General features: G+C 50.3%; 1 protein-coding gene across 15 annotated transcripts in view; it reads left to right on the top strand.

The window, feature by feature from the left end:
* Nucleotides 1-20,207, top strand: part of BLTP1 (bridge-like lipid transfer protein family member 1) — a 1,831,302-nt gene that overhangs the window by 1,151,274 nt on the left and 659,821 nt on the right. For all 15 annotated transcript variants that reach the window (XM_086962202.1, XM_086962209.1, XM_086962198.1 and 12 more), the window contains 2 exons: nucleotides 14,182-14,279; nucleotides 14,598-14,783. In XM_086962202.1, the coding sequence (XP_086818328.1) occupies nucleotides 14,182-14,279; nucleotides 14,598-14,783 (284 nt within the window). The remainder of the gene's footprint in view (nucleotides 1-14,181; nucleotides 14,280-14,597; nucleotides 14,784-20,207) is intronic.

Raw genomic sequence — 20,207 nt, 5'->3', positions numbered from 1 at the left:
TGCAAATCAGTTTTGACCCTGGTCCTCATCGGAACAGTCCAGCCCGAACTGCCAAGCCAGGTCTTCCCTGGACCGAAAACAAACATCCTAGGACCGGTTTTGGGGTAGCACCCCTCATCAGCCAGGCTAGCTTGAATCCAGTGACAAAGTGAGCGAGTGACCCACATCTGGGCATTCCCTGCCAACTTAGGACGAACAAAGCAAACACAAGGAGATGATGGGCAGAGCACTGAAACTTTTCAGACACTACCCCCAGTCACAGATCTGGGCTGACTCCATTATCGTTCTTTAGCTCACTTTGCCACCCCAGTTCAGATCCAGCTATATGCAAATCAGTCTTGATCCTGTGCCTCATGGGTCCAGTCCAGCCCGAACTGCCAAGCCAGGTCTTCCCTGAACCAGAAACAAGCGTCCTGGGACCGGTTTTAGGGTAACACCCCTCATCAGCCAGGCTAGCTTGAATCCAGTGGCAAAGTGAGCAAGGGACCCACGTCTGGGCATACCCTGCCATCGTAGGGCGAACAAAGCAAACACAAGGACATTATGGATTTTTGCATTTGCCATCCCGAGTGGACAGGTATGCCCAGACGTGGGTACCGTGCTCTCCATGCTACTGGAGTCAAGCTATACTGGCTGTTGGTGGGTGAAACCCCGAAACCGGTCCCAGAATGCTTATTTCCGGTCCAGGGACGACCAGGCCTGGCAGTTCGGTCTGGACTGTACCTATGGGGAGCAGGGTCAAAACTAATTCGCATATGGCTGGGTTTAAACTGGAATGGCATAGGGAGCAAAATAATGATGGATTTAGGCCCAGATATCTGTACTGGAGTGAATGTTTATCATTGTTTAACATTTTGTCCATCAGTTGTTCTTTTTGAAGTTATTTTAAAGACAATTTTTTGTTCTGACAGGAATGTATATTTTCAGAAAATACATACTTCAAATTATTTAAAGCAGAAAAAAACAATTTTTTTATTTTCATCCATTCATCCATGTGTGTAGCCAAAAAGTGGCACAAGCCACGTGCTTTTTGGACATGTTTATATTTGACATGTAATTTTTGTCAACTTCAAACACTTTTTTTGCCATTAGAAATTCACATTTTGAAGACTTGGGTATCTGGCTTTACAGTAATAAGCACATGCTTATAAATCCCAGTATGCAAAATGTTGCTGGTGAAAAAATGTCAAACTGGCTGAAGGTGTGACTCTTACCTGGTTCACAACAACACAGACCACCCACTATTGTACATCATCATGTCGTAATCACTCTGTGATCCTGAACTGTACATCCTCCTCTGATGCAAGCAATCTAGTGGTTATCTCATGCACAACAATCAGTACTCCTCTTCTTCACCTGATACAACTTTGCTGCATGTCTCCCAGTACACCCTTTACGGAACCTTTCTCCGTGCACCCTACACTAAATGCACCCCTGAGATGCATTACTGGTGCTCTATGTGCATGTGCGCTTTTATGTTAGCTGAGCTTCATTAAAATGGATGGCGTTGGCCTGTGTTTTGATCTGTCTGTGGATTTGTAACTGTTTGTTGTGTACTGCTTCTTAAATGTTTTGTACAAGAGCCACACTTACTCACTTTGACAATAACTGTTTTGCTAAGCAATTACAGTTTTCCTCAACCAATCTGGTTACATTTCAAAACGTGGAGTCCTACGGCAGATGGCTCTGGGGCTTGGAACCGCTAGCCCCAAGTCAGCACAGTGCCATAGAAAACAGGATGACCAGCAACCCTGTGCTATTATGCTTGGCTTGACCTATGATCCAGAATGTTACCACAAAAGACAATATAGCAAATAAATACTCTCAGACAATTTAAACATGCCTATTTCAAAGTGGAATACTCTGCTAAAAGAGTGTTCCTTGATTTAAGGCTGAAAAGAAATGAATTACAAGTAAAATAAAGTGCCGCAATAATGCCACCAAATATCAATTTTTGTGTTCCAAATGTCCATACTTTTTATGAATTGAACAGTGTTCTTCGTGACTTCCCACTTCTGACAAAAAAAAGTCACGAAAAGAAGCTGACAGTGCACAGAGGTGGCACCTATACAGGCACTGTTCACTTCACTTTTGGCATGGACGACTCCACCTACCAGCGCGCAGGGACATTGATTACTAAACATTTCCGGATCCAGTCTGGCACCTGGGGATCATTCTGAGGTAAGGAATCTGCGAATTGATAGTCTCTATCAGATAAGGCATTACCGAAGGTAGGTAACTTGTTCATCACTGCAAGAACCTCATATCTAAGCCAAGCTCGGTTGTGGAAATGTAATGATTTGCACCTCTTTGGAACAATAGACGTGGATGCCTCATAATTATTAAGTTCATCATGAATGCTTCACTATCCCAGTGCACTCTAGAAGAAAATGTAAGGCTATTTGTCCAACAGCTACAGCTTAACAAAGTGGATGATGCAAGGGGAAATATATGGATAGATAGCTGATAAAAAAATCTGGATTCTGTAATGCATGAGTCAAAATACCTACCTAAGGGCCTAAAGAGAGCTGTGCACACACAGAAGCCCTCAAAGGGGAGGGTACATAACCATACAAGAAGGATAAGCCATCCATTAGAATTAAGTATCATTCCTCGTAGCGACTTTGGAATGGTTAGATTTTACATATGGCTATAGTAAAGTAAACATGATGATAATGTGCCACCATTTAATCCTTTGTAAATTGTGACAGGTGTCAGCTCTGGTCTTTTAATGCAGTAATACTACATACTTATTGCCACAACTGATGAGTTGTGATGACCAGGTGCCATACTCTTGGGAAAATATGTGTTCAAGGCATATGAGCTGCAGATTACACACTGTGCATGGACGGCCACCTATGTTGGACCCGGATGTTTGCAGTTTGTTTTGTACTAGAAAAGTCTTTAGAAGTCACGGGATAGGTGACTCCTCCTTTGGATGATACTGCGCATGGGCATCAGCTCCATCCCCAGATAGTGTTTTTCCGCCTCCGGGCTTGGATGTGTTTCCAGCGCTCCGTGTTGGAACCGATCTCCTTTGGCGCGCAATCCTCACCAACTTACAGAAAATCAGTTTTGAACGCTTTCCCAGTCGACACTACACTTCAACACCGAAGATTTCGACTTGGTCATCGTTGACGGCCTTCGGGCCTAACTAGGCCTCGACTCCAGCTCATGGAAAGGAGGCCATTTAATAAGTGTCCTCAATGTGAGTCCAAGTTTCCCCACACCGACCTTCATTAAGTGTGTAACCTTTGCCTCTCCCCGGAGTACGAGGCCAGAGATTGTTCCGCTTGTGCATCTTTCCGCTCCAAAAAGACTATCCGGGACCGAAGAGCTAGGAGAACAATGGCTCGATCTTCAGCTCCGATTCCGGAGGACATCTTTGAAGAAGGCGTCGACGTCCCAGAACAACACGACGTTGACAGCAACTCCGAGGCAGAAGATTCAGAAGTCAAGGACATCACTCCAGCACAGCGGGTCGTAAGTAAGACCGTTGACCCCGACCCTTCCTCGACACATCCAAAGAAGGCCCTGGTCACACCCTCGCGTGCACACCGGCACACTGCTTCTACTGCCCCACCTTCGGGCCCAGCTAAGAAGCTAACTAAGTCTTCAGGTGACTCAGGCTCGAGTCGGCCTTCCCACGGTGCCGGCACACACCTACCGGCACCGAAAAAGACAACATCACTGGACCCGCCGACATCCAAACCACCGGTGCCAAAGCCTAACGCTACTCCTCTGGCACCGAAACCAGGTCGGAACCAAGCAAACCTGCTTCGGATTCAAAAAGACCACCGGAACCGAAAAAACCATCGGATCCCAAAAATATACCGGAGCCGAAAAAATCATTGGAGCCGAAAAAATCTTCGCAGCGAAAAAGACTCCTGCTTCTCCGGTTAAGGACATTGCCAAAAAACCAAAAGAAACCGCTTCGGTGCCGAAACCTCACTCCGCACCAAATATCTGAAAGAAACACGTTAGTGTTAGATTCCTTACCTTAGAATATCCCCAGGCGTCAGTCTGGATCCGGAAACTTTTGCGTAGCAGTACCCCTGCGCGTCGGTAGGCGTCGTCTGCAGGCGTCCCCTGCGGCTCCGCGTCCGTCGTCGGCGTCGTGCGCCGTGATGACGTCGCTGGAGTACATAGACGCCGCCTCCGCGCGCTGACGTCAGTTCTTCTTTTTTCCGCGCCAGTGGACGCAGATCTGAAGAGCAGTACTCCGGTCTTTGACCAAGTTTTTCAATTGTTTTTTCCTCTACGGTGCCTGATAGGATGCCTGGGTTTAAGAATTGCGATGACTGTGAGCGCACGATGTCGGTCACAGACCATCACCGCCTCTGCCTCCGGTGTCTGGGCCCTGACCACGACGTGGACTCCTGCGTCGACTGCCGGGCCCTTACCAACAAGGCTAGGCGGGAGCGGTCCCGCAAGCTGCTGGAGCTCCGGGTGTCGGCCCCACGTCGGGACCGGGAGCGGTCCCGGTCCGGCCGGAGGTCGAGAGAGCGTTCGAGGGAGCGGTCGCGGAGCCGCGCCGGGCGCTCCGGAAGTCGACACCACTCGTCAGGCTCGTCAGGTAAGAAGCACAAGAAGTCGGGGCGTCGTCATCGTACCCCCGACTCCCCCCGACGCTCGCGCGATGCGGCCGGGGGCTCGGGTGACCCCAACCCCGCGGCTCCGCGAGAGTCGCCGGCGCGGCCTGCCTCATACCCTCCGGTCCCTGGGCATGGCGCGACGCCTGAGGAGATCGAGGCGTTCCTCATGGCCATGAGGGCGCTCGCTTCTCCGACGGGGCCTACGGCGCCTTCGGGCCCAGTGCTACCGTCTGGGGGCCCTAGCGGTTCGGGTGTCCCTGCCTCGGCGCCGTCGGGTGCTCCGGCCCCGGCGCCGCCGACGGCTCCGACCCCGGCGCCGCAGGGGCCTTCGGGATCGGCGCCGGCTGGTCTTCCGGCCTCCCCGGCGCCGTTGCCATCGGGGTTACCCCCGACGCCGCCCCCGCGCGGCGCCGGTTCTCCACTGCCGGTTCCGGCCGGCGGTGGGGTTCCGGCGCCGGCTCCGGGCGGCGCCGTCCCCTTACCTTCTCCGACGCCGGACGCGGCGCCGGACGGGCGTCGCACGACGCCGGTCCCGGCGCCGATGGGGCCCATGCACCCCGAGGAGCCGGTCTTCATCATTGACTCCGAATACGGAGAGGATGAGGAGTACGGTGAAGGTTGGGAGCGGTCCGAGGACCCTCTGGCTCGCGAGTGCCAGTATGACCCGGACTGGACAGGTGACTTGGGGGATGCCAGTGGTTTGGACGACTCCCCTAACCCTGGTTTGATCTCTCCTCCAACCGTGGCATCGGTGGAGGGAGCTGCCTATTCTGTGGTGCTGATGAGGGCTGCCAAGGCCTTACACCTTGAGCTCCCCGTCGCGGCCGTGAGGCCTAACATCCTCACCGAGGTTTTCAAACCGCAGTCATGCCCAGTGGAGCCACTGCTGCCGTTTAATGAAGCCTTGTCTGACGTTCTGTTGGGCACGTGGTCCAGGCCCGCTTCAGGTGCGCCTGTTGATCGGAACGTGGCCAGGCGCCACCGTCCTTGTCCGGACGACCCCAAGTACCTGTCTACCCACCCCACTCCTGAGAGTCTGGTGATCCAGGCCTCGACCTCCCAGTCCGCATTCCCGTCGGCCCCGCCCGACCGGGAATCCAAGAGGTATGACCAGTTTGGCAGTGGCTGAGGGCCGAGATGCAGCGAAATATTCAATTCGGTGTGGTCTTGATACGACCGACTCGCTGGGCGGGGCTATGTCTACGACGGTGGCGATTCGTCGCCACGCCTGGCTGAGATCCGCCAATTTTTCGGCTGATGTCCAGAATGCCCTGATGGACATGCCGTTTGATGGCTGTCACCTGTTCGGTGACAAAGCGGACCACGCGCTGGAACGCTTCAAGGACTCCAGGGTCACGGCCAAGTCCTTGGGTCTCTCGACCCAGCGTCAGCAACCGGGTTCGTTTCGTCCCTTTCGTGGCCGAGGAAGGGGCGCCCCCACACGTGCTGCCAGCCACGCGCCGCAACAATCCTTCCAACGCGGTGGCGGCCGTGGAAACCGCCGTGGTGGCGGTCGGGGACAACGGCGGGGTCAGACCACACCTTCCCCCGCAGCATCTACCCCAAAATCCTCCTAGTCCGTGCTTTCGGCCCCATGTGACGCCAGTGGGTGGCAGGGTTCGCCATCACCACGCTCACTGGCGCACGATCACTTCGGACAGGTGGGTGCTGCAAATCGTCCGAAGGGGCTACTCCCTCCCCTTCGAGACCTCTCCTCCAGCCATGCCACCGCAGAACCACCGTGTGTCGGGGGACCACTTGACGCTTCTGCAGGAGGGAGTTACGGCCCTCTTGGCCAAGGGGGCCATCGAGCGCGTTCCTGGGCCAGAAGTAGGGCGTGGTTGTTATTCCCACTACTTTCTGGTGCCCAAGAAGGACAAGGGGGGCCTACGTCCTATCTTGGATCTAAGGAACGTCAACGGCTTCCTCCGGAAGGAGAAGTTCAAGATGTTGACGTTAGCTCAGGTCTTGGCTGCTCTAGACCCACAAGACTGGATGGTAGCGTTGGACTTGCAGGACGCCTATTTTCACATCCCCGTCCTGCCGGCCCACCGGCGTTACCTGCGGTTCACGGTAGGCCAGGAGCATTTTCAGTTTATCGTGCTTCCCTTCGGCCTTACCAGCGCCCCACGGGTGTTCACAAAGGTGATGGCGGTGGTCGCAGCCCATCTGCGCAGGTTGGGGGTTTCAGTCTTCCCCTACCTAGACGACTGGTTGTTGAAGGCGGGCTCGCCCCAGACAGTCGTCCACCACCTTCAGATGACGGCAGACCTCTTGCACGACCTGGGGTTCTCCATCAATGTGCCGAAATCACACCTGTGTCCCTCTCAAAAGCTCCTTTTCATCGGAGCGGTTCTGGACTCGGCGCAGTTTCGGGTTTATCCTCCGGAACGGCGGGTTCGGGATATTCAGGCTTTGATTCCCATCTTTCAGCCGCTATCCCGGGTTTCGGTCAGGTTGACGCTGCGGCTGCTGGGACTGATGGCTTCCTGCATCCTTCTGGTGCATCACGCTCGGTGGCGGATGCGGGCTCTGCAGTGGGACCTGAAGTTTCAGTGGGCCCAGCATCAGGGCAACTTGTCCGACCACGTCTTGATCTCGGAGGGCACTGCGAGACAACTGCAGTGGTGGCTTGCGGACCGCGATTGGGTCAGGGGCATGTCCCTCTCCCTTCCCCAACCGGAGCACGTTGTCGTGACGGACGCGTCCCTCCAGGGCTGGGGTGGCCACTTGGGAGAGGCAGAGATCAGAGGCATCTGGTCTCCGGCGGAGTCCCGGCTCCATATCAACCTGTTGGAGCTGCGGGCGATTCGTCTGGCACTGAAGGCATTCCTCCCCTTTGTCAACGGGAGTGTGGTGCAGGTGTTCACCGACAACACCACCGCCATGTGGTACTGCAACAAACAGGGCGGTGTGGGGTCGTGGACCCTTTGCCAGGAGGCTCTGCGCCTCTGGCAATGGCTGGAACGTCAGGGCGTGACTCTGACGGTTCAACACCTGGCAGGTTCTCTGAACGCCAGGGCGGACGAACTCAGCCGTCGGTGCTCGATGGATCACGAATGGCGTCTGAACTCGGACGTGGCGCAAGGCATCTTTCTGCAATGGGGAGAGCCTTGGTTAGATCTATTCGCCACCGAAGAGAACGCGCAATGTCATCAGTTCTGCGCGTTGGAGTTTCCAAGACGGCACTCGCACGGCGACGCCTTTCGGCGCGAGTGGAGTTGCGGTCTGTTATACGCCTTTCCGCCTATACCACTTCTGCCCAGAGTGCTGAAGAAGATCAGGCGCGACCGGGCCCAAGTTATCCTTGTGGCTCCGGACTGGGCTCGAAGATACTGGTATCCCGAGCTACTCAACATGTCAGTCGGTCCCCCGATCCGCCTGCCCCTTCAGGAGGACCTTCTGTCGCAGCAGCAGGGGACGGTCTTCCACCCGAACCTGTCCAGTCTCCACCTCCATGCTTGGAGATTGAGCGGCGACAGTTGAGGCCATTTGACTTGCCTCCTGAAGTCTGTGATGTTATTCTGGCAGCCAGGCGTCCCTCCACTAAGTCGGTATACGCCTGTCGGTGGAACAGATTTGTGGCATGGTGCACAGCAAAGGCTGTGGATCCTCTTTCTGCCCCTCTTTCGGAGGTTCTTCTGTTTCTTCTTTCTCTTGCCCAGCAGGGCTCTGCTTTGGGCACTATCAAGGGCTACCTTTCTGCCCTTTCAGCCTTTTTAAGGCTTCCTGATCAGCCTTCTTTGTTCAAATCCCCGATTGTAACTCGATTCTTGAAAGGCATCACTCACATGTTTCCACCTGTTCCGTTTGTGATGCCTCAGTGGGATTTGAACCTGGTTCTGACCTTTCTAATGTGTGCTCCCTTTGAGCCCCTTCATTCTTGTCCTCTCCGTCTCCTGACTTTAAAGACGGCTTTCCTGGTTGCCATCACCTCTGCCAGGAGAGTGAGTGAGCTCCAGGCTCTTTCTGTCCAACCTCCTTTCCTGTCCATTCATCCTGATAAGGTGGTTCTGAGGACTAGGCCTTCTTTCCTGCCCAAGGTTGTTTCGGCCTTTCACATCGGGCAGTCCATTACCCTCCCTTCCTTCTTCCCGCCTCCGCATCCTTCGAAGGATGAAGAGCGGCTCCATCGTCTGGACCCAAAACGTGCGCTTTCATTTTACATGGATCGCACACGCCAGTTCCGGGTGGATGACCAACTGTTTGTTGGCTACGTGGGTGCGAAGAAGGGACGGGCGGTCTGTAAACGAACCATCTCTCGATGGGTCGTCCTCTGCATCAAAGCGTGCTACTCTTTGGCTCGGAAGGAGCCTCCTGTTGGGCTGAGGGCCCATTCCACTCGGGCCACGGCGGCTACCACTGCCCTGGGCCGGGGAGTCCCCTTGCAGGACATTTGCCAAGCGGCTACGTGGGCCTCGCTGCACACCTTTGCGAGGCACTACTGCCTGGACAGCCAAGTCCGGAGGGATGGCTTCTTTGGCCGTTCTGTCCTCCAGGACTTTCTGGTGTAGTTGTATTGGTTCGCAGACCCACCACCGGGGTTGGTATTGCTGGGGTATGTATTCTAAGGTAAGGAATCTAACACTAACGTGTTTCTTTCAGATGAACAAGTTACTTACCTTCGGTAACGATATATCTGTAAGAAACATTAGTTAGTGTTAGATTCCTTACCGAACCCACCCATCCTCCCCGTTCTGCGAACTGATACCTAGGGTTAAGGTCATCCCTTTCAGGGCCCTAGTTTTTACATGGCACCAGTGTTGGTTCTCTCATGGCTCTGCGTCTCCTGGCGCGGAAATGCTGTGTGCAAAGAACTGACGTCAGCGCGCGGAGGCGGCGTCTATGTACTCCAGCGACGTCATCACGGCGCACGACGCCGACGACGGACGCGGAGCCGCAGGGGACGCCTGCAGACGACGCCTACCGACGCGCAGGGGTACTGCTACGCAAAAGTTTCCGGATCCAGACTGACGCCTGGGGATATTCTAAGGTAAGGAATCTAACACTAACTAATGTTTCTTACAGATATATCGTTACCGAAGGTAAGTAACTTGTTCGATCGGCCTCCTGCAGAGGACTTATTTCAGCCAGATCCTGCACAAAAGACTAGCTAAAGACCCAATCACTGGGCAGCTAACTTTACCTTAAAAAAAGCGACCACTGTATACACCAGCGCCAGCTCCTCATTCAAAGAAATAGGACATGGCTACCTCGCCTTTAAGACTCGCTTCCCCTTCTCCTCCACATATACGATCACCACCTGCTCCCCTACCACAACATTCCCCTACATCCTCTATCATACCAGACGATGACAATAGGGATGATAGCTCTGATGATATAGGGGCTAACATAGATGATCCATCTATTTCGCCGGGCTCACCTGATCCGTGGGATGATTATAACACCCCAGACGTCCCTAATGTCCGTCAAGATGACATATACCCCTCAAGGCCTTCCCCACCAGAAGACACTATGGGTTTTTATCAGTTGATATACAGAGCAGCGCAATATCGTGGAGTAGATATGCGTACAGACCCTGTAGATGAAGACTTTCTAATGGATACCTGCATAAAGGTCCTCATCCATTTTACCAATGCTTAAAGGAGTGATTAAGCATGCTCCTGAAGTCTTCAAGGACCCAGTCAGAACTCTGGTCATTAACCCTCCAATAGAGAAAAAATATAAAGCTGCCCCTTAAGACCCAGCATATATTAAAGGTCCATTACCACTAGACTCGCTTGTAGTTTCCAACGCTCGCAAGAGAGCAAACTCACAAACAGGTGAAGCTCCGCCACCAGATAAAGAGTCTAAGCTACTTGACGCATCAGGGAAAAGAACTGCGTCTCAAGCAGCAAACATGTGGCGTATTGCCAATACACAAGCATTATTGGCCAGATATGACAGGGCACATTATGAGGAATTAGAATCACTAATGCGGCACCTCCCTGATAAATACAAAGATAGAGCAAATGAGCTTATCCAAGAAGGGAAAAATATTACAAACACCTCTATTCGAGAGGTTACAGGGGTAACAATAATAAAGGCAGAGGTAAAAACAACAACCCCCACTCTGCCTCGACCCCTGCCCAATGAGTCCCCTTCCCTTACCCCGTCCACTCCTGTCGGGGGAAGACTACAACAATACCTACCAGCCTGGGAAAACATCACATCAGACAGGTGGGTGCTTCAAATAACTCAATCAGGTTACTGTCTAGAACTAACATCCACCCCTCCAACCATACCTCCCAAGCAGCGTCCAATGTCACAAGAACATTTAACACTGCTCAGACAGGAAGTAATATCCCTCCTGCAGAAAAATGCAATAGAAATAGTCCCAAAGCATCAGCAAAACAAAGGAGTATACTCCCTATATTTTCTAATCCCAAAGAAGGACGGATCTCTAAGACCTTTCCTAGTCCTCAGACCTCTAAACATTTACATACAGTCGGATCATTTTCATATGGTCACCCTTCAACAAGTACTTCCACTCCTGTTACAAAACCACTTCCTTGTCACTCTAGATCTCAAGGACGCCTACTTCCACATTCCCATCCACGCGGTGCACAGAAAATATCTCAGATTTGTACTAGACTGGCAGCACTACCAGTTCAAAATGCTCCCATTTGGAGTCACAACAGCGTCAAGGGTGTTTACCAAATGCCTAGCAGTAGTAGCAGCAGCACACTTAAGAAGACAACATATTCACGTCTTCCCATACCTAGACGACTGGCTCATAAAAGCCAGCTCATACAGCCAGTGTGTACAGCACACTCACGCTACTATTCAACTGCTTCACGACTTGGGATTCACAGTAAATCACACCAAGTCATATCTGCAACCCTCACACATACAACAATATCTCAGCGCTACAATAAACACCCAACTAACACTAGCCTATCCCTCTCCAAACAGGATAACAAGTGTACAAACTCTCCTAACAAAATTCAAACTGCAACACTCACTTCCAGCTCGAGTGTTCATGGAGCTCATAGGAATGACGGCATCTTGCTTATTTATAGTACCTCACGCAAGACTGCAAATGTGTCCACTTCAAGAGCGCCAAGCACGCCAATGGACCAGGTTCGTGGTCTATTAACAGACCTAGTGTTGGTAGACAGGTGGACTCATCGCTCTCTGCAATGGTGGAGCACCAAAAACCTTTCAAAGGGCCGACCGTTCCTAGAGCCAGTTCCTCAGATAATCCTGACAGTGGACGCATCAGTCTCCGGCTGGGGAGCTCACCTACTGCATCACACCATGCAAGGCAGGTGGACACCGCAACAAAAGTTACTCCAAATCAACCACTTGGAGTTACTAACTGTTTTTCTAGCCCTAAAAGCAATCCATAAACAAGTATCAGGCAAAGCTGTCAGTCCGCATAGACAATATGACAGCCATGTACTACATAAACAAACAAGGGGGAACACACTCTCTGCAGCTCTCTCTCAGTTAGTACAGCAGATATGGAGATGGGCTATACCACTAAAAATATTCCTCTTAGCCCAACACGTTCCAGGAGTACAAAACACCATGGCAGATCTGCTAAGTCGACAGACACAGCAGATCCATGAGTGGGAACTTCATCCACAAGTTCTTCAACCGTTCTTTCAAATGTGGGGACAACCTCAGATAGACCTCTTTGCAACCCACGAAAACGCAAAATGCCCAAACTTTGCCGCCAGATATCCACACCCGCTGTCCAAAGCCAATGTGATATGGATGAACTGGTCCGGAAAATGTGCGTACGCTTTTCCTCCTCTCCCACTACTTCCGTTAGTGATACGCAAGCTACAGCAACATTCCCTAACACTCATTCTAGTAGCTCCAACTTGGGTCAGACAACCGTGGTACACCACACTGCTCTAACTATCTGTGGTTCCACACCAAAAACTAAGTTTATCTCCACCTCTATTAACACAGAACCATGGAGAGATCAGACACCCGGACCCAGCTCAGCTCAACCTAGCGATCTGGCTCCTGAAGTCATAGAGTTTGGTTACCTCAACCTTCCTCCAGAATGCATGAACGTTATTAAAGAAGCCAGACGTCCCACTACTAGAGCATGTTATGGTGCTAAGTGGAAACGATTTGTAATATACTGTCAAAACAACCACATAAATCCTTTAGATGTGTCTATTCAACACATCATATGATACCTATTACACCTTCAAAAGTGTAACTTAGCTTTAACCTCTATCAGACTACACCTTGCTGCCATTGTAGCATATTTACAAAATAGACAACATCTATCTCTGTTTAGAGTACCTGCTATAAAAGCTTTCATGGAAGGACTCAAAAGAATAATCCCTCCCAGAACTCCACCTTCACCAGTGTGGAACTTAAACATTATTCTTACACGGTTAATGGGACCTCCCTTTGAACCGTTACATAAATGTGAATTGCAATTCCTAACTTGGAAAGTAGCTTTCTTAGTAGCTACTACTACTCCTCGGTAGAGTCAGCGAACTACAAGCATTTACCATTCAAGAACCCTTTTTGCAAATGCATCATAACAAAGTGGTTCTACGCACTAATCCTAAATTCCTTCCAAAAGTCATTTCACCATTTCATCTAAATCAATCTATTGAGCTGCCCGTTTTTTGGGCGCGGCCACAAACGTTCGCAGAAAGAGCTCTACACAGCTTAGACGTCAAAAGAGCATTACTGTACTACATCAAAAGGACACAAACTTTTCGTAAAACTAAACAACTTTTTGTGTCTTTTTCACCACCACATAAAGGCAACCCCATATCAAAATCAGGGATAGCTAGGTGGATTGTTAAATGCATACAAATATGTTACCAGAAAGCCAAACGTTCATTAACAATTTCTCCATAAGTCCATTCTACAAGGAAAATAGGGGCTTCAATGGCATTCTTAAGGAACATTCCCCCAGATGATATATGCAAAGCAGCTACATGGTCTACACCGCAGACATTCACAAAACATTATTGTGTAGATGTGCAAACTGGCCCAGGCTGTACTAAAAACTCTGTTTCAAACTACTGCAACAGATGCTGGTGGTCGCCACTAGGTGTGGGCACTGCTATACAGTCTATTCACAGTGTGTAATCTGCAGCTCATATGCCTCGAACGGAAAATGCTACTTACCAGTATGCATCTGTTCTTGGCATGTAGAGCTGCAGAGTTACACACACCCACCGGCTACCTGTATCTGTTCCAGTATTATCTTAATTAGATACAAATCACATGGACATCACTACTTCTTGTACAGCTCCATCAATTCCCTAATGGTGAAAAACAATCTGGGGATGGAGCCGATGCCCATGCGCAGTATCATCCAAAGGAGGAGTCACTTATCCTGTTACTTCCAAAGACTTTTCTACAACAAAACAAACTGCAAACACCCGGATCCAACACTAGGTGGCCATCTATGCACAGTGTGTAACTCTGCAGCTCTACATGCCAAGAACAGATGCATACTGGTAAGTAGCATTTTCCTTTTTTGACAAACAGTTTATATGAGTTAATACTTTGATATGTTTCTATCAAGCTTATTTTTTTCCTGAAAGTTCTTTTTTTCATTAATTGTTTTCATTCTCTAACTGAATTCTCTCTGTAGGGGGAGAGCAACCTATTCCTCTTTGGAATGAGCATGAAGTCACAACTGATGGAGAAAAACCCAAAATCCTGCTGTACTCTCTGAACCTGCATTTTAAGGTGAACATAAAGTAAACTTTCTAATCAACTTATGTGGGAGTTTTTTTCCCCACATACAGCATTAACTCACTCGTAGTTCACTATTTTGACCCTGGTCCTCTAAATATGTTGCTCATATTACTAAACTGTACTTATACTGACATTCACTAAACGTCATCGATTCGCATGATGGCAAATCCTCAGTTGACCTGTTTCTTGTCCCACCCATGTTCGCTGTTTGCCCTGCCTACCTTATAAATTTCATACTCTGTATGCTTTCACAATAATTATAGAATTACTGCTAACTAACTTCCCCTTTTTCCTTTCGTTGATTGACAGCTTATCCAAGTGACGGCTACAACCCCATCGATGAGAGCGGTCCGATTCGAAACTGGACGAATCGAACTGGAACTCTCAAACCGAATGCAGACCAAAGCACTGCCAGGAAGCAGCAGCTATTTGAAACTGTTCGGCAAGTGCCAAGTGGAATTAAATCTTGCATTAGGACAGATTGTCAAACACCAGGTTGGTAAGGCCTGAAGTGGCGTTTTTTATTTAATGCTTTATGATACAGTAGTGGGCATTCATATATGGCAATACATTTGCTTTGCCAGAAAGAATTCTAGCATAAAGATTGCCCCTCTATTTGGCAATCCTCAAGGAGGTAAAATGGCAAATGTTACTTTTGGGATGCTGCCTATTTCTGATAGGTGCTCATATCCACATATTCTTTACTTTGTGAATACTTCCCCAGGTGTCAGACTGGGCGTGAGAAGTTGGCCTGGCATATGATGTCCACTAATTAAAGTGGGCACCTTAGACCAGTCGAAGCGACCCTTATAACGTATGAGGTCAAAGATAACCTTTAGAAAGCTATCCTAGTGGTAGCTGTGGCGAGCAGCCTTCAGGCGTAATCTTGAAGGAATATAAAGCAGCTTGTTTTACCAGAATATCACCTCCTGAATTAATCAAATGAAAGGAGAACCACACAGTAGTTATATAAAAATATGAATGTATTAATATAACACTCTCTAGTATCCTCTACACGAGGATAGAACACAACACATACAATGCAAGATCAATAGAACAGTTGTAAGTAGCACAATACACAGTGGGCTCCAGGGGGAGACCAAACCATATACTAAAATAGTGGTATAACAACCACGGCTCGGGTCAAGACAAGGTCTGGAGAGCGTAGAATCGCTGGGACCCCAAGGATACCCCCCAAGGTGAGTAAATATGAAGCACACAGAGGACGGGTGCAGTGTGCCAACACGACTGCAGACTCTGTACAATTCTATGGGGAAGTCGCAGTTGCAATTTTACAGTTTAAGGACCCTTCTAGGAGGACTACTAGCAAACCCTTTATAACTTAAGAGGTTGGAGAGCCACCCCACTTGTGGATACCGTAGTACCCGAGTTACCTATACCAGAGGAGCTGGGTGCATTGGTGTGGAGTGATGTCAGAAAGCGCTGTCATTCTCAGTGGAGGGCTGCGAAGAAGTACTGCTGACGTGAAGGTGAAAAGGGTCTGGTTGAATCCAAGCCTGGATTCTGGAATGGAGGACCCTGAAAGTAGAGGGGACAGAGTCTAGGTCACTTTAGAGTGACCAGAGGCTCGGTAGACGAATGCCCAATGATGTCTGGTGCTTCAGGTGCGAAGATGGGGTGTTTGACTCTGCAGCCATGAGAACCAGGAGACAATGACGAAGAGCCAGATGCAAGCTGTCCCACCTAGGATGTCGAGTGCTGAGGGATCGGTGTCTGGCTGGAACACAAACAAGCCTTGGCAAAAGCCACCCTCGCAGGAAGGTCAAGCAGGTTACAGTGTAGACCAGCAAGGTCCAGGGGAATCACCAAGCAATGAGGATTCAGGGCACGTCTGGAGCAACCAGGAAAGCTCAACAGAAATCAAAATGGCCCTTAGGAGGACCCACAGGCCGAATGACCAAAAGTCGGAAGGGACCCTCGAGAGAGTGCAAAGTACCAGCCCATGGAGCACAGGGTGCAAGGAGGCCGGAGTACTTTGGTGCAAATAATGCTCAGGGTCAGGACTACACAGAGTCCAATGCACAAGCTTGAGAATCACCAACAAGCATATGCAACTGCAAATGGATGCGGTGCACAAGGTTTCGGGTTATGTAGTCCACACGAGGGATACTGGCCTCAAACTTGCTGAGAGGGCAGATCACCCTCAGGGACCTTTGTAACCCACCTCCTGTGTTGCTGAAATATTCGGAGTCCGCAGGAGCAGCAGACCGGTCAGTTGCGTTGGGGTGCCTGTGAATGCAGGGGAGTACATTTTTCACCCCAAGGGAGATTCTTCAGCAACAGGAGGGCAGAAATGTGTCTCTGGTCGGCAGCATCCATTTTGTGCTGTCCGGGTCGAGAAGACTGGCACCGGATAGACTAGTGACCCCATGAAGCTCGCTTCAGAAGGGTTGAATCATATAACTGGTGTGGAGGTATGATTCCAAGGTCTTTGATACCAAACACGATATGTTTCTATGCATCCGTTTTCGAGAGAGTATTTACCGCAAGGTTATAATGCACCTGGCTGGGTCACAGACATCACTGGAGAATGGTCTCTGAAGGCTACAAAGAGGCTCTGCTCATGCAGGGGCACCCTCTCACTTAGAACCCAGCACCCTTCCTTCAGAATTGATAAGACCTGTTATAGGGGTGGCTTATAAGTTTTAAGTGTAGTTACCTATAGATATAGTGAACCTATATCTAAAGTAAGTGGTGCGAGCACCAGCTTACACAGGTTGCAGTAGCAGACCTGTAATTTCATTTTGCATGTCCTCTCATGGGAGGCATTACACACGCTTCAGCCCATGGGAGGCCTCTGGGTACCTGTACCATGGGTACCATATACTAGGGACTTATAAGGGTACCCCAGTATCTAATCTGGAGTGTACCAAAGTACATGCATGATAATTTAAAGGAGAAAGCAGATAAACTGGGGACCTGATTAGCAGGATCCCAGTCAGACTAGTCAAAAACAGTGCAACATCAAGCAAAAAGTGGGGGTAACCATAAGAAGCAGATCTAACTTTCCTACACTACTGGGTATCGTAACTTTTCAGCAGTACCCTGCATCCCCGTTGGTGGCATCTGAGGCTCTGTGCCTTCATCGTTATGCTCCGAAAATTATGTGCAGAGCCACATATAAGCACCATCCATGCACATTGACGGCTGTTCTTTTCTTTCCTAGCCTTCAGACGTGGTTTAGAGCTACTCCTTGGCCTCAGACAAGACACTTAATCTCCAAATGTAGTCTTAAAATACAATCTGAAATGCAAACGTCACCCCATCAAGCAACAGGGTTTTATACTGTGCAGACTGTTGCAACAAATGTCTGTGACGGACCTGCACTAAGTCGGTTTGTGGTGCCTAGGGTCGGACAACGACTCTAAGGACTGTGGCTACTGCTCCCAGATGAACCCAAAAGCCATTCGGGAATGCAAAGCCAAACTCTACATCGCGAAGCACAAGAAGACTCCACACCGTAAACTATTGAATTCAAAAGGATAGTCCAGATCCCGATCCTGAAGTTGTTCCTGCTGTAGGTCATCATCGCGGCCAAACTCTTCGGGCAATTTGAAGAAAAATATCTGAGAAATTAAAGTGGAAAAAGCCCTTTCCTGCCTCTCTTGTATTCCAGAGCGGGTGCAAGGGCATCAGTCTGCCTCTTGTTCTCTCTCCTGATCTCCTTCGGACCCGATTCTGAGTATAGTCCTGATGCATCCTGAGTTCCTGGCTCTGTCTGTGACTTTGCAGCAAGTAGAAGTCTTGAGAGATTATGCTATGGATCTTTGGCACTTTACCTGCTCCCTCTGGTGTGACTTTGGGCTCCAAGAAATTGTAGAGGCCTCAAGTCTTGCTTCCGCTAGCGGGTCTGTCCTCGGCACCCTCTGTGCCTCTTGTTTCTATATCGGGTTCAACAACAACTTTGGTGCCTGTTTTTGCTCCGGTGCCACTTCCTGTGCCTTCCCGTTTGCATTACCACTGATGCTGATGCCATCAATCCCGAATAAAGATATACATCCTGTAGTGTTAACTGACTTTGAATTGAACCCGCCATGACCTTTATCAAAATTGTTACCTGTGCAGGCCATTGTCCAACCTCTTTGCATTCCTTTTTTTAGGTCAAGCCTGGCGTACGCAGCGCGAAGCACTGTCGCCAGAGAGCTCTTTTGTTGTGGACTTGCCTCGGAAGTGGGAGTTGGGCATGCGCAGAGCGATTGGCGATTTGAGCAGGTGCACCTGCACGTAGAGCCACGCGGTGTACACGTCTCCTGTCCCGCTTCCGAGGCAAGTCAGCCTACTGCAATTGCATTTTTTTAAATGGTCACGCGCGCTCCACACACTTACCGGGCAGGGGTTGGCTTCCGTGGGACTTCCATCTGCGGGGTGCACTCCTTCACGCGGGCTGCAACACGTTCATAGCCCTCAGCTCACAGGAGCTCCGGACACTGCTGCGCGCTTCCCCGCCCTTGTCGCAGGCAAGGTTGGCAGCACGCATGCTCAGTACGTAATTGTGTGTGCACGAGGAGCTATTGTGCAGCGCGCTTTCAGTTTCCCTCCCCGCCCGCTTGTTTACAATACAGATCGCGAACGCTTGTTTTTAGTATTAAATCTTTTTATTGCAAAAAAAGGAAAGGCTCTTACACACAGCTGAGAAATATCAAGGTACCGTAGAGATAACAATGCACCCAATGTTATCGCAATATCCAGAGCTCCACCTTACGAAAAAGTCACATTGTCCAATAAGCATTGGGAGCTGCGAGCCCAGCCAGCAGAGTTTGTCCAGTGCTCTTAGAGCCACAAAAGGAAAAACACGTAACTTTAACCCACCCCCCCTGAACTATTCCCCAATCCCCCACCCCTCACCCACCCTCCGGTTCCAACCTCTGACACCATACATACCACCCCATACATTCATACAGTTCCGTCAGTCACATGTGACAAGCGGAGCAACCTTAAATACCTAGGACAGGTCACTTCTCGAAATTCTGTGGCTAGCAGGGATAGAAAAGGCTGCCACAGCTCCGCATATCTCGCCCCCTCCCCTGCTTTCACCAAGGAGAGTTTCTCCATACCAAGGACAGACCAGAGTCGCCGCAGCCAATTCTGAAGGGTGGGGACCTGCGTGGTTCGCCACAAGGCTAACAGGGCCTGAACAGCGGAGCCCAGCGCATCGCGATCAATCGACCCCTGCAAGCTCTCAATGGGTAGGTTAGAGCATTAGGAAGCCCCAACAGGACATAAGCCGGAAATCGCGGGATCTCCGTCTCAAAGTGGGCATCTACCTCATCCAGAATCAATTTCCAATAGCCCTGTATGTGACTACAGTCCCACAAAAGGTGTGACGAGGTGCCTCTCTCCCCGCAACCTCTCCAGCAGGACGCATCCCCCATGTGGCCCATCTCATGCAAGCGCTCTGGTGTATAATACCAGTAGGTTACTAGTTTGGTGAATGAATGTGTCTGTCAGCCCCATATGGTAGGCAGAGTGTCGGGCGCGGTAGTAAATGTCCTCCCATTCCTTGTTGCGCAGGGTCCGCCCTAGTTCCCTTTCCCATCTTGCCCGTCCCGCATTATAAATGCGCGAGTATCTGTCCGGGAGGAGTCGATATATGTCTGAGATGAGACGCTTATCTGTGGTGCGCGAAAGAAGCCAGTATTCGTATTTGCTAAGCTTACGCGCTGCGTCCTCACGGGTCAGGGGGTGAAGCGCCCAGTGTCGGACCTGCAGATACCGAAGACATTCGACTTCCGGAAGGTCATAGGCCGTCCGGAATTCCTCAAAAGGCATCACTCCTTCACCTGAGTACACATGAAAGAGCTACCAGCATCCCACTGGGCGCCATCGTGCAAAAGCCTCGACATCCCTGCCCGGGCCAAAGTCTGGATTCTCCAACAGGGGCGTGAGGGGGGACGGGAA

The sequence above is a fragment of the Lissotriton vulgaris genome, chromosome 3_1 (assembly GCF_964263255.1).
Source record: "Lissotriton vulgaris chromosome 3_1, aLisVul1.2, whole genome shotgun sequence".
NCBI lineage: Eukaryota > Metazoa > Chordata > Amphibia > Caudata > Salamandridae > Lissotriton > Lissotriton vulgaris.
This window is presented reverse-complemented; position numbering and strand designations above follow the sequence as displayed.